The 15028-nt window shown below is 26.5% G+C and overlaps 1 protein-coding gene across 6 annotated transcripts in view; it reads left to right on the forward strand.

The window, feature by feature from the left end:
- LOC107452244 (prolyl endopeptidase FAP) overlaps nucleotides 1–10693 on the forward strand; it is a 128181-nt gene extending 117488 nt beyond the window's left edge. For all 6 annotated transcript variants that reach the window (XM_071181373.1, XM_071181374.1, XM_071181375.1 and 3 more), the window contains exons 18-21: nucleotides 282–439; nucleotides 1089–1226; nucleotides 9431–9504; nucleotides 10202–10693. In XM_071181373.1, coding sequence (XP_071037474.1) covers nucleotides 282–439; nucleotides 1089–1226; nucleotides 9431–9504; nucleotides 10202–10348 — 517 coding nt within the window. In that variant the 3' untranslated portion in view covers nucleotides 10349–10693. The remainder of the gene's footprint in view (nucleotides 1–281; nucleotides 440–1088; nucleotides 1227–9430; nucleotides 9505–10201) is intronic.
- Nucleotides 10694–15028: the final 4335 nt, after the last annotated feature.

A 15028-nucleotide genomic window follows, 5' to 3' on the forward strand; every position in this document is an offset into this window, starting at 1 on the left:
AAAATTCTTTTAGTTATGATTTCATTTTAATTTAAATATTTATTTAATTTATATATTTATTCAATTTTTTCTTTATTTAATTTGATTTTATGTTTCTAAGATTTTATATTCTGAGTAAACCAAAATGGTTAAATAAAATCCCAAGGCTCAATTAAAGTCCAAATATCAATTAATTTAAAAATTAATGAGCCAAAAAATTAATTCTATATTACAAATTTGTTATTTTATAATTTATCTTCATTGTATTTGTTCAGATCAATTTTTTTTTCATACTATTTTAGTTTCTTGGGGGAGCATTTTTCATTTATTGATGAAAAACATATGGCAATTTTTGGATGGTCATATGGAGGGTTTGCCTCAGCTTTAGCTTTAGCAACAGGAGAAAACACCTTTGCTTGTGGAATTTCTGTTGCACCTGTTACAAGCTGGTTGTATTATGGTATGTTATTGCACTATGAATTTATTTTAAACTCTTTTCAAATAACTTGATATTAAAAAAAATGTTTTGTGACATTTCAAAAACATATTAAATTAATCAACTGCATTTTATACTTATAGTATTATAAATTTTGAAAGACAAACATTTTTACTCCTGCTCCATTAAGATATATATCATCCATGCTCAGCTTTATTCCACTTGTCCAAACTTTAAACTGTTGCTATTTGTACTAATAGCTTACACAAGTTGATATCTTTTCTATATCAATTATTTAGTAAATATTAGCTTTTATCATTAAACAATTATTTGAAATAATTTTCAGATAAATAGATAAGGTAATTTTTTATTATTATAAAAATGTACATAATGACTTTTAAAATTTGTTATTGATGTCAAAAACTGTTTAATACTTTTTACACTAATTATAATTATTTAAAGAAGTTTAGATAATGAAAATTCACATTTTTTCGGCATATTTTGAAAACGATTTTTTAAAATACTAGATTTCATAATGTTGATTAATACCAATTTATTGATTTCTTTCTTGTTTACCTCATACAATGACTGAACATTCAGCTAGTATTTCATATATGCGCACTATAGCTACTTATTCTCTTATATAAAAATTGATACACTCTTTTTTTTTTAGACTCAATATACACTGAGAGATATATGCAAAGTCCATCACCCAGAGATAATCTGCTGAATTATGAAAAATCAGATGTCATGAAACAGGCCTCTAATTTCAAAGGAAAAAAATATCTTCTTGTTCATGGAACTGCTGATGGTAAATGTTAAATATTTATGATCATTCTAACATTGATATGCAATGAATGAGAAACTTGTAAATCTATTATCTGTGAAACCTAATTGAGGAGTGTTTATAGTGTATGCCGCAGCATCCTTCAAATATATTATCCCTTCCTTGAAGTGTCATGATCAAAAAATTCTGTAAATGCTCATGGGGGAGTATGATCCCACTTAACTTTCACTTATAACTTTCTTGGGCTTCAAACTGAGATAGAAAATTTATCAAATACCAGTATAAGGCTGGAATTTATTTAAATCCATCTACATGAATATTATGATCATCTTCCCCAAGGTACCTTGATCAAAAAATTCTGCAGGTGTTAATGATGGAATAATTTTGACCCTGATGAACTTATATTGCATTTAACATTGTTTTTTCTTGTGAAATTCGTTGGAAATTACTCACACAATGCAGATAAACTAGGAATGAGATTTCGTACTGCTTAAAACTATACAATAATTGCATTTTCATAACCATTGTCCAAATGACCATGATGAGTTGAATTTTGTCCACATTACTATTCTTTTAAATATAAAGGAGTGCATGATATTCAAAATAACATCAGTATGTGCTAAGGGATAATTGACCTCATCATGTTAACTTAGAGAATCAATAGCAATCTCTTGCTATTCAAATGGAAAAAGTTCAAAATCACTCATCATAAATATTTTTATTTCCCAACAGTCGTAATTAAATTTGCCTGTGTCTACAGACGGTTCATACAGATTTATTGCACAATATTTTTATATAAATTGACTTGAAAACCAAATTTTCTTACATTTATTTGATTGAGTTTTGAATGTCTGCAAAAAAGGGAAATTTTGTCCTAAGCTGTGGGATTTANTTCATTTTTTTTTTTTTTTTTTTCATACTATCTTAGTTTCTTGGGAGAGCATTTTTCATTTATTGATGAAAAACATATGGCAATTTTTGGATGGTCATATGGAGGGTTTGCCTCAGCATTAGCTTTAGCAACAGGAGAAAACACTTTTGCTTGTGGAATTTCTGTTGCACCTGTTACAAGCTGGTTGTATTATGGTATGTTATTGCGCTATCAATTTATTTTAAACTCTTTTCAAATGACTTGATATTCAAAAAAAAAAATTTCGTGACATTTGAAAAAACATATTCAATTAATTAACTGCATTTTATACTTATAGTTTTATAAATTTTGAAATATAAACATTTTTACTCCTTCTCCATTAAGATATATATCCTCCATACTTAGCTTTATTCCACTTTTCCAAACTGTTGCTATTTGTACTGATAGCTTGCACAAGTTGAAGAAGCTTGAAAGTTGATTCGTTTTTCAATATCAATTATTTCGTAGATATTAGCTTTTCTCTTTAACAATTATTTTTAATGATTTTCAAATAAATAGATAAGGTAATTTTTTAGTATTATATAAATGTACATAAATGACTTTTAAAATTTGTTATTGATGTCAAAAACTGCTTAATACTTTTTACATAACTGTAATTATTTAAAGAAGTTTGATATAATGAAAATACAAATTTTTTCGACATATTTTGAAAACGATTTTTTAATACCTATGTCCTTTTCAGATACATTATTATTTTAAATACTATATCCTTTTTCATGATTTCATCGTGTTGATTAATACCAATTTAAATTAGACGGCGCTTACCAGCCTTAAGTCTCTTTCTTTCGAGGGTAGTGTTAATATATTCCCTAACTGCCCCAGGTGCCACAACATGCAGGCTTCTCCCCATCATATCCTGGATTGTCTTGGACTGGACAAGAGGGACATTCTAGAAAACCCACTTGTGGAGGCCGACTTCCTCCGGGTCATGAATTTCATGGACATTGTTTAGCCCTGCTAATTTTGGGAATTAGGAAGAAGAAGAAGAAATACCAATTTATTGATTTCTTTCTTGTTCACCTCATACAATGACTGAACATTCAGCTAGTATTTAATATATGCACACTGTAGCTACTTATTCTCTTATATAAAAATTATTATATATTTTTTTTTAGACTCAATATACACTGAGAGATATATGCAAAGTCCATCACCCAGAGATAATCTGCTGAATTATGAAAAATCAGATGTCATGAAACAGGCCTCTAATTTCAAAGGAAAAAAATACCTTCTTGTTCATGGAACTGCTGATGGTAAATGTTAAATATTTATGATCATTGTAACATTGATATGCAATGAATGAGAAACTTGTATATCCATTATCTATGAAACCTAATTGAGGAATGTTTATAGTGTATGCAGCAGCATCCTTCAAATACATTATCCCTTGATCCTTGAAGTGTCATGATCAAAAAATTCTGTAAATGCTCATGGGGGAGTATGATCCCACTTAACTTTCACTTATAACTTTCTTGGGCTTCATATTTAGATAGAAAATTTATCAAATACGGGAAGCATTTAAATCCATCTACATGAATATTACGATCATCTTCCCCAAGGTACCTTGATCAAAAAATTCTGCAGGTATAATTCTTAATGTTGAAAATACGAAAACAAAATTAACTATTTATTTAGCTGCGAAGGTATTTGCAATATATAGTGGAACCTCTTTGGAGCGATAACTCTCTTAGTAAAATGGTCCTTGATGGAGGTTTCTTGACTTCAAAGTTATTTTTACTAACGGTTTTAATTTTAGTCTGTATCATTTTCTTGGTACGAAAAGGCCATTTTTGCTGGCGTTATGAAAAAAACAGATCTATGAATAAAATTTAGTGTTCATAGAAATAATCCCAACTGATATAATTATGTGTAAAAACAAATTTACCAATTATGAATGATAAAGCTATTTTAAATAAATAAAATAATTATGTTTTTCGTTTCAGTTTGCATTTAATTTTTTATCATAAAAATTAGTTAGCTTTAAAAGATGAGAAGTTTATTTGTATGAGTTGCTTTTTTTTTCCAAAATAACTTTTATTTCTAATTTAACTTTCACCTCTAAAAGTAAATCATTGATAGCATCGTCTTTTGTGCACTCTGTCTGCAACATGATTATGAATTTTCAAAAAGAGCTCTCTAAATAAGAGCCAGAGAAATATTTTTAATACATTTTAATAAGCTTATTTGTTTTGTTATTTAACGTTTTCTGCATTTGGTGCAGATATTGCTCAGTTGCTGGAAGAGGTTGTAACGATCTCTGCAATAGGTTTTCCTCAACACAAAACCTATGGAAAAATTCTATGCCTCCCAAAAGTGGTCGTAAATTAAGGTGGTCTTTCTTGGGGATTTCAGTGTAATAATAATTTACATATTTTATGAGATTTTCGTTCATACAGAAAAAGATTGTAAACTGTTAATGTTCTATAAAATAAAAATAATTAAATAAAATCTCATTGTATCAAACTATTCAAAAAACCTTTTTTTATCATTGAAATAGTATTTCATTTCCATTCATTTAATTTGATTTTCCTTCTTTTTCATTTTGAAATATCTATCAATGGCTCACTTTTTTTAAAATATCAATTGTGCTAACATTTATAGAAAATCTGAATTTATAAAAGTTTTAGTCTCATCTAAAATCCATTATGTATATTTTGTAGCTCTCGAGGTAACGAACGTCCCCCAAAGCCCCCCTTTTTTATCATTTAAATAGATATTATCTTCTATCCTTTATTTACTTCAACTTTCATCTCTTTAGTTGCTAATATTTATTAATGGCTCATCTTTTTAAAAATAAATTTGGTCAATTTTAATAAACATTATAGTGAAAACTTCTAAATAAATAAAGGGATAGTAGATTATAATTCTGATGTAAGTGAAATTCAATTATTAGATTAATAAGTTTTTTTTTCCTTCTTTTTTAGTTATGGAGGACCTGGAACACAAATGGTTACTGAAAGGTTTAGTGTGAATTGGGGTATGTACCTGGCTAGTAAGAAGAATGTTGTTTACGCCAGTATAGATGGCAGAGGTAGTGGTAATCAAGGTGACAAAATTTTACATGAACTTTATAGACGCCTCGGAACTGTTGAGATTATGGATCAGATATCTGTGTCAAGGTACTTTAATGTCAATTTTTTTCTTTTAAATTTTTTTAAATATTTGGTAAAAAAGAAATCTATCCCTTTTTTTCCTGTAAGATGTCTGAATTCTAATGTAATAAGAATTCACATTGTGTTTAATCTAAATATTAAAGGTATAATTTTATCAATTTATTTTATTATAAATGATGTAATTTTATAAATTTATTTTTAATTTGATTTGAAATTTATTTAGAATTTGTATATTAATTGTGTGAATTTTAGTTAGAATTTTTCAATTCATTTGAAAGAAAGAAAAATATGATTATTTAATATTACTTTAGCTATTTATTTTCCGTCAAAATCTGCGATATCAAAAGATATAAATCTAGTAATTTCAGATAAGCTCTTTCCCCCTTCATCAAAAATACTTTTATCATGTTTGAAACTTATAACAATCATAAACTTTTTCTAATCTATGTATTTCAAAATATTTTAATGCTGCTAGAATTTTTTTTAAATTTGTATTTCTATTAAATCATTTTATATGAATAAAAAATTAAAATTTATAAATTCATTTGTAAAATCAAAATAATAATAATTCTGTATAATATTCTACATAAGAGATTTCCTAGCTTCCCTCCACACACAAAAGCTTTCAAATGTGATCTTATCATTTTTTTTCCTCTTCTCTTATCATTTAAAAATATTATTGCTGTTATTTTTATTTTAAAAAAAATTGTTTCAGTTGTTATGATTTCATTTTAAGTTAAATATTTATTTAATTTATATATTTATTTAATTTATATATTTATTCAATTTCTTTCTTTATTTAATTTGATTTTATTCTTCTAAGATTTCATATTCTGAGTAAAGCAAAATGATTAAATAAAATCCCAAAGCTCAATTAAAGTCCAAATATCAGTTAATTTAAAAATTAATGAGCCAAAAAATTAATTCTACTTTACAAATTTGTTGGTTTATAATTTATGTTGATTGTATTTGTTCCGCTCATTTTTTTTTTTTTTTTTTTCATACTATCTTAGTTTCTTGGGAGAGCATTTTTCATTTATTGATGAAAAACATATGGCAATTTTTGGATGGTCATATGGAGGGTTTGCCTCAGCATTAGCTTTAGCAACAGGAGAAAACACTTTTGCTTGTGGAATTTCTGTTGCACCTGTTACAAGCTGGTTGTATTATGGTATGTTATTGCGCTATCAATTTATTTTAAACTCTTTTCAAATGACTTGATATTCAAAAAAAAAAATTTCGTGACATTTGAAAAAACATATTCAATTAATTAACTGCATTTTATACTTATAGTTTTATAAATTTTGAAATATAAACATTTTTACTCCTTCTCCATTAAGATATATATCCTCCATACTTAGCTTTATTCCACTTTTCCAAACTGTTGCTATTTGTACTGATAGCTTGCACAAGTTGAAGAAGCTTGAAAGTTGATTCGTTTTTCAATATCAATTATTTCGTAGATATTAGCTTTTCTCTTTAACAATTATTTTTAATGATTTTCAAATAAATAGATAAGGTAATTTTTTAGTATTATATAAATGTACATAAATGACTTTTAAAATTTGTTATTGATGTCAAAAACTGCTTAATACTTTTTACATAACTGTAATTATTTAAAGAAGTTTGATATAATGAAAATACAAATTTTTTCGACATATTTTGAAAACGATTTTTTAATACCTATGTCCTTTTCAGATACATTATTATTTTAAATACTATATCCTTTTTCATGATTTCATCGTGTTGATTAATACCAATTTAAATTAGACGGCGCTTACCAGCCTTAAGTCTCTTTCTTTCGAGGGTAGTGTTAATATATTCCCTAACTGCCCCAGGTGCCACAACATGCAGGCTTCTCCCCATCATATCCTGGATTGTCTTGGACTGGACAAGAGGGACATTCTAGAAAACCCACTTGTGGAGGCCGACTTCCTCCGGGTCATGAATTTCATGGACATTGTTTAGCCCTGCTAATTTTGGGAATTAGGAAGAAGAAGAAGAAATACCAATTTATTGATTTCTTTCTTGTTCACCTCATACAATGACTGAACATTCAGCTAGTATTTAATATATGCACACTGTAGCTACTTATTCTCTTATATAAAAATTATTATATATTTTTTTTTAGACTCAATATACACTGAGAGATATATGCAAAGTCCATCACCCAGAGATAATCTGCTGAATTATGAAAAATCAGATGTCATGAAACAGGCCTCTAATTTCAAAGGAAAAAAATACCTTCTTGTTCATGGAACTGCTGATGGTAAATGTTAAATATTTATGATCATTGTAACATTGATATGCAATGAATGAGAAACTTGTATATCCATTATCTATGAAACCTAATTGAGGAATGTTTATAGTGTATGCAGCAGCATCCTTCAAATACATTATCCCTTGATCCTTGAAGTGTCATGATCAAAAAATTCTGTAAATGCTCATGGGGGAGTATGATCCCACTTAACTTTCACTTATAACTTTCTTGGGCTTCAAACTGAGATAGAAAATTTATCAAATACCAGTATAAGGCTGGAATTTATTTAAATCCATCTACATGAATATTATGATCATCTTCCCCAAGGTACCTTGATCAAAAAATTCTGCAGGTGTTAATGATGGAATAATTTTGACCCTGATGAACTTATATTGCATTTAACATTGTTTTTTCTTGTGAAATTCGTTGGAAATTACTCACACAATGCAGATAAACTAGGAATGAAATTTCGTACTGCTTAAAACTATACAATAATAGCATTTTCATGACCATTGTCCAAATGACCATGATGAGTTGAATTTTACATTACTATTCTTTTAAATATAAAGGAGTGTGTGATACTCAAAATAACATCAGTATGTGCTAAGGGATAATTGACCTCATGATGTTAACTTGGAGAATCAATAGCAATCTCTTGGTATTCAAATGGGAAAAAGTTCAAAATCACTTATTATAAATATTTTCATTTCTCAACAGTCGTAGATTGCCTGTGTCTACAGGCGGTTCATGCAGATTTAGTGCACAATATTTCTACACAAATTGACTTGAAAACCAAATTTTCTTACATTTATTTGATTGAGTTTTAAAGGGAAATTTTGTCCTAAGCTGTGGGATTTACCTGAGTGAAATTGTGTTTTTAGCATTTGCTATTCTAAAAAACTTATATATTTCCCAAATTATTATTGAAATTTTTTCATTAAATACAGTTAAAATTATGTCATTGTTAAGTATATATCAATTATGTTAGTTATATCCTCATAGAACTGAAAATTTAAATTTTCAGCTAGTAGCCAGTGGCCGGTAAACTCTTATAACTTTGTAAACACTTTTTCCTCAAATCTAATGAGTCGGTGACTGATAACAATAGGTCCTTTTCAATTAATAGCCACTTTTTGCTAACTTTTTTTACTTAGATTAAATTATGTTTTTTTAAAATTCATATTAGACATAATCTGCGGCTATAAAAAGTTATTTCAACAATAAAAATAATATAAATACGTGACAAAATTTAGCTAAACATACTGAATTTAAGGAACTTTATTTAAAAATATTTCGAGAGGAAAAATACATTTAATGTATACATTACAACTTTAAAATATTTGAATTGTTACAAAACTCTCCTTCCACGTGAATCTTTCCACCACAAATTAATGGATGAAGGCATTGGACATTTTAAGGAGAATTCTTTCCAGAGTCTTTCTGCTATTATGTACTTTCATCGTTAGACAATCTTCTTTCAAAAAAATAGTTGCTTATTTAATTTTTTTTAAAGGCTGACACTTGGGTCTATTTCCCATTGACCTTAGAAATGCCAGAATCGCTGCTTCTTATCGATACCCAGTGGGCACCTTTGGCTATCGCCCTGTGGTGAGCGGTCATTTTGATGTTATATTCTCACCACTTTCTTTCACATTTTCTGCCTTATAGACTCACACATGTGAAACATAGATATGTTATTTGCATCTGATAAATATTATATTACAGAAAAATTTTATGTTGTTCAGTTAGGTTGTGGCAATTCTAAATCTCGTTAGGGTGTTATAACTTGGAAAAACGCGTGTATCCTTGACCTAGTACATAGTTCAGATGCTATTTTGTTTTGTTTTAACACACTTTTATATTATTCTTATTTAGCTATTACTATTCCTCAATTAATTTTGATTCTCTTTTGCCTCCATTCTAGACAATGTTCATTCACAGCAATCTATGATGTTAGCAAAAGCACTTACTGATGCTGGAGTGATATTTCGAATGCAGGTAAAAATTTATTATCTTATGAACTATCATAGCTGCCAATTATTCAGAATTATGCAAATTTCTTTTAATTTCTTGGTTTAAGGCAAATTTTTGTGTATTTAAAAAAAAAATATTCATATTGGGAAAGTTCTTGGAAAAAAATCTATATAGAACTTGAAATTTCGTAATTTTTATTTTACTATTTTTATTTAGAATATTTTATGCATTTTCTGAAGAATATTAATTTTGAGAAAATTCCTTTAGACTAACACTCATTGCAAAACGAAAGTTTTTTATAAAATTCTGTGAAATTTTGATTGTTATATTGGATGAAATTTTGTAAAATATTAGCGATGTTTTGAACTAAAATTTAAGGTCTAAGTTTGAATAAGAATATTTAGTTTTTCTTTAAAAATTCGATATTAAGCAATGTATTTAGTTTTATTTCATTGTTGCTGTTGTTGTTTTTTTTTTTTTTTTTAAGATTTTAGTTCAACACAGGTCAACATTATTGATCTAGAAAAAAAATTATTTCAAAATTTACGCATTATAATTAGTTGCAATGAAAAAATAGCAGTCTTGAAACTTAAATTTGCCCTTATTTCAAAAAATATTTTATATATAGTTAAAGTTAGTTTCTTTAAAAAAACTAACTTTAACTACTTTACCTGTGCAACATATGGATGATATTTTATTTTGCTATCTCTTATTTCTTAAGGTGTATCCTGATGAAAACCATGGACTTGGTCATGTAAAAATGCATCTTTACCAAACTATGGACAATTTTCTTGATCACTGTTATTCGGAAACTGTGAAAGAGGAGACAGCGTCATTATCAAAGTCATCTCCCAATTCTGAACGATAAATCTAAGTCAGTATTTCCTTTCAAAAGGGGCTTTCATCGTTACTTCCCATCCTTGAAACTCATCGTTGAAATTTTTCATCTCATATTTTCATGAACTCATTGTGACTTTTTTTTAATGAAATTTAGGATATGAAGCTTATTTGCATCATTCCGAATTTCCACTGACTGTGACTAATATGCTTATTTAGTCACTCTTACATTCCATGAGCAAGTGTGCCTGTAAACAAGATCGTAAGAAAGTTATAGATGCTTTTGGTGTTAACTATTACATCTGCAGATAATATTGAATGTTTTATAAATCCAAATATTTAATTTTAATTAAAGTGTTAAAAATATTATTTAAAATTATTGTTTATTTTATTATTTCATTTTATTTTTAGTTGTTTATAAATGTTAAATATATTTTACTTTTTTTCAAATTTAAAAATATTATTATTGTTTAAATTATTTTATATTCTTAATTATTTACTGATTAAATATAATGAATTAGTGATTGATCAGAATAAAAGTATAACACGGGTGCAAATGAAAAAGATGTTTTATCATCTNATTTTTAGTTGTTTATAAATGTTAAATATATTTTACTTTTTTTCAAATTTAAAAATATTATTATTGTTTAAATTATTTTATATTCTTAATTATTTACTGATTAAACATAATGAATTAGTGATTGATCAGAATAAAAGTATAACATGGGTGCAAACGAAAAAGATGTTTTATCATCTTTTTACACAAAGATATTAAGTACAAAATGAAATATTTTATTGGTACTTCCTTCAACAAACTAAAAAAAAAAAAAAACTTATTATATTTAAATACATACAAAGAGATGAGAATAATTCATTAAGTATTGAAGGTTTTATTTGAATTTAATTAGCAAAATGAAAATGAATCATAAATGAATAATTACTACTGTTAAAAAAAATTGACGGAAGTTATTAAAAAAAACAAGGATTACTAACAAAATATAGAAAGTAAATATGATGAAAGTTAAAAAATAAATATTTCTTGTTTTACAAAAGCTATCCATAATTTTGTTTTCTGTTTTAAAATTAATGGAAGCTATGAAACTTCTGCGTACAGTAGAACCTCGATCAATCATTTCTCAAGAGACCATTCATTATTACAAAAGACGTGGGAAAATGACAAATGTGGTTCAAATTTACATATCAAATAATGACTAGAAAATGTTTGAAAATCGATAAATTTACTATAAGTATAAACAAATTTAATTGAAAAAATTATATGCTTCTTGCTAAAGTGTTTTCAATGCGAAAGTAGGATAAATAAGTAATTTTTTGTTAAATATTTGGGGATTTCGGTTCTCTTTCATCTCAGTGCAAACAATAAATTTTCAAAAATCTGTTAAAGATTGCTGTTCATTTTCTGAAAGTTTGCATGGATGCAAAAATTGTTTTAAAGGCTTCAAGAGCTTTTGCAAAATTGATTGTGTTTAATTTGATCTTCATCAATATCACTTTTTTTCAAATGATGCATAAATATCAAACCTGTTGTTTAAAGCGTTTTACTTTAACATTAATAAATCCACATTTTCTTCATTATTAGCATCAGGAGTTACAGTTTTTCTTCGTGAAATAAATCAACTTCAATGTTTTTATTCAAATGTTGGTCAAACAATAGATGCGGGACTCTGCTAGTTTTAAAAATGATTTAAACAGAAATTATTCACATTTTAAGAATAGCATTTGTGACAGGAGCTTTAAAGCAATAGGATAAATACGGATAATAATGAAAGATGCAAAAACGATGGATCGAGATTCGACTGTAATGGGCATCCCTGATGCAAAAATTGTTACAAGATATGAGAAATATCTTCATATTCAGTAGCATGCAGAAGTGTGTGGATGACCTGGGGAATGACCCTAATTAGATGGGCTGGAAAAGGGAGTATAAGCACTTAATGAGCAAAAAATAAGCTTTTTTAAAAAAAATTGAAAGAGTATGCTTAGATAAAAATTTCTAATACATTTGGTAAAATCCCTTTTATATGAATATAAGTATATTATTTTATCAAAAACTGATTTAAAACAAAACACTCTTAGTTTTTTCTTTCCTTAAATGTAAAGAGGTGATCTTTCTTTATAGTTAATACACGTAAACTTCATTTCTAATTTTGTTTGGAAATCATATTATATTCTTCTTAAAATATTTTACTTGAGCCAAATATTTACCTAATAAAAATTTTAATTCCATGATAAGAATAAAATAAAAACTAAGTAAAGTTTTAGCTATCAAATTATAGCTTTAGAGTTATGAATATTTTGCTTATAATCAGTGTTTGTTGGTTCAAATCAACTTGATTTAAATTCTGATAAAATCATAAAAGAAAAATTTTGTAAATTTTTAAAGCACTTTAATATGAGATTGTTTAAAATCTCTTTAGCTTAAAAATTTTGTGTAAATGTATCACTGTGTTAATAAAGTTTCAATAAGAAAAATTACGTAAGTACTAAGCGTGAAATGAATCATATCAATTTTAAACTAAGAACAAAATGAATGTTTAGTGCTGTTATAATATGAATTTTTAAAGTTTAAAGAATAAAAAGGCCAGTAAAATTATTATTTTTCCAACCTCTTTTTAAAAATGATTCTGTTCCATTTTTAATAAATTTTAAATATACATTTCGATATATTAAACAATTTTTAATTCAGTAATATTGTTTAAAATGTATTGTTATGATTTATTTTAAATAAAAATAACGAGCCTTGTTTACAATATGGTACAATTTATCATTATTTTTATTTTGAGTACTAATAAGTAACTATTTATTCTTTCCCTAATTATTATAAGTGAAAAAGGAAAAATAACTTAAGCATTCATTTTCGAACAACTATTTTAAATTTTACATTGAATCCTAGAATTGTGCAGGATTTTTTAGAATGCAATGATTATTAAATATATTTTAAGCAAATGATGGAAGACTTACTTATTTTTGGTTGTTTGTGGTGGTAAAATTTTAATAATTTAAAAATAAAGGAAAAGAAGATTTATCTTAATTGTCAAATGGGTGCCTAAGTCACTTGCCACTCCCCTTCATGCTACTCTTAATTCTCAAATAAATAAAACAGAAAGCGATTTCTTGAGTACAAGAAAACTATTCTTATCTATGTTTTTATGTTACTTTCTGTTTTATTTGAAAAAAAAAATTATGTTCATAAACTTATTTATTACTTTGATAAGCTCTCAAAGTCTGTGCTATAAGTGTTGTATTCTGTGGCTTATGTATAAAAATGTGTATGTCTGGATATTCTCGTTGTAAAGTTTGACGTTTATTCATATGAAGTTAGATATTTACACCATATGACTGCAGCATTATTAAATTATTTATCACAATCAATATTATTATGTGTTAGTATATATTTTTATATTTCATGAAATTATGCATTTAGAATATTGATATTCTTGAACCTTCCCCTTAAAAAACAAAAATTAAATAGAATTTTGTTCTCAAATGCAAAGCAGATAGCTTTTTTTTTTATTTACTAATATTATGATACTATATGCCTTTTTCTATAAAAAAAATTAATCTATAAGTTTCTAAAAAAAGTTTCTTTTTAGTAATTTACCATTCGATTTTACAACATTTCAAAATTATTGGAAATTCATGACTGATAAATCTTTTATTAACTTTTTTGTGTAATACTAAAATTGTTGATTCACAAAGATACCAATCATTTGAAATTATCCATCATTTACAAATTATTTAAAATTCTTAATAATTTTTTTTAAAGTATATGACATTTTTAATTTATAACTTTTTTGGTAAAAATTGCTTTCTATTTTGCCATTTTCTCTTTGATGCTTTGTTTTTTCAATTTTATAATCAATACAATTGATTACTTTATGAATCAAAAATCTTCCATTTTGTAGTCTTTCACTGGTTATATTTTTGCAAATTTCAATTAAAGCAAAGAAAAAACATAAACTAATTTGAAATATACCTAATCACTAATAAGGAAGGCAGGAGGAAAACATTAAAACATGTCTGATTGTATTTTGAAACTTTAAAAGGTTTCTTATAATCATCTTTTAATCCCCTCTGTTTCTTCCAGCAATCAAAAAAGTTTTTCTGTTTGCAATCCGCCTTCTTCAGTATTCATTAGACTATAACAACATCCCCGTTTTTCTTTGCTTAAAATTTTAATTTTTACCCCCTGATGTGCATACTCTTTTTACTTCAGTTTTAGCAAAGATTCTGAATTATATAATTAATTCTGAATTATATAATTAAAAAGGATCTATATTATATATTTCAAAAACTATGTATATTAAAAGCAGTAACTATGTAGCACCCTGTTTTTTTCCCAAACTTTTTGTTTAAAACAAAGGTAGCAATAATAAAAGCTTTTTGGGCATTATAAATTTTTTACTTTGATAATTTTGTATCCAAGAGAAAGATAAGTAATATTAACTGTTTTCAAGTGCAATAAGATATAAAACAATATCTTTTCTATAACAGCAGGCATAGACTTCGGCATATTTTATTACATGCTTGATCTTTCCCTTTAAAAGTTCTTCTGTAATTGTATGTATCTAACTAATGTTTTCTTGCATTCAGAACTGCTGTTACAGATTTTTTTATTCTGTTTAAAAGTAACAGAAGAACAAAAGGAACAAATCATTATCCCACCTTGTCCATTCATTTTCAAAAAAAGCAA

Source organism: Parasteatoda tepidariorum, chromosome 5, assembly GCF_043381705.1.
Source record: "Parasteatoda tepidariorum isolate YZ-2023 chromosome 5, CAS_Ptep_4.0, whole genome shotgun sequence".
Taxonomy (NCBI): Eukaryota; Metazoa; Arthropoda; class Arachnida; order Araneae; family Theridiidae; genus Parasteatoda; species Parasteatoda tepidariorum.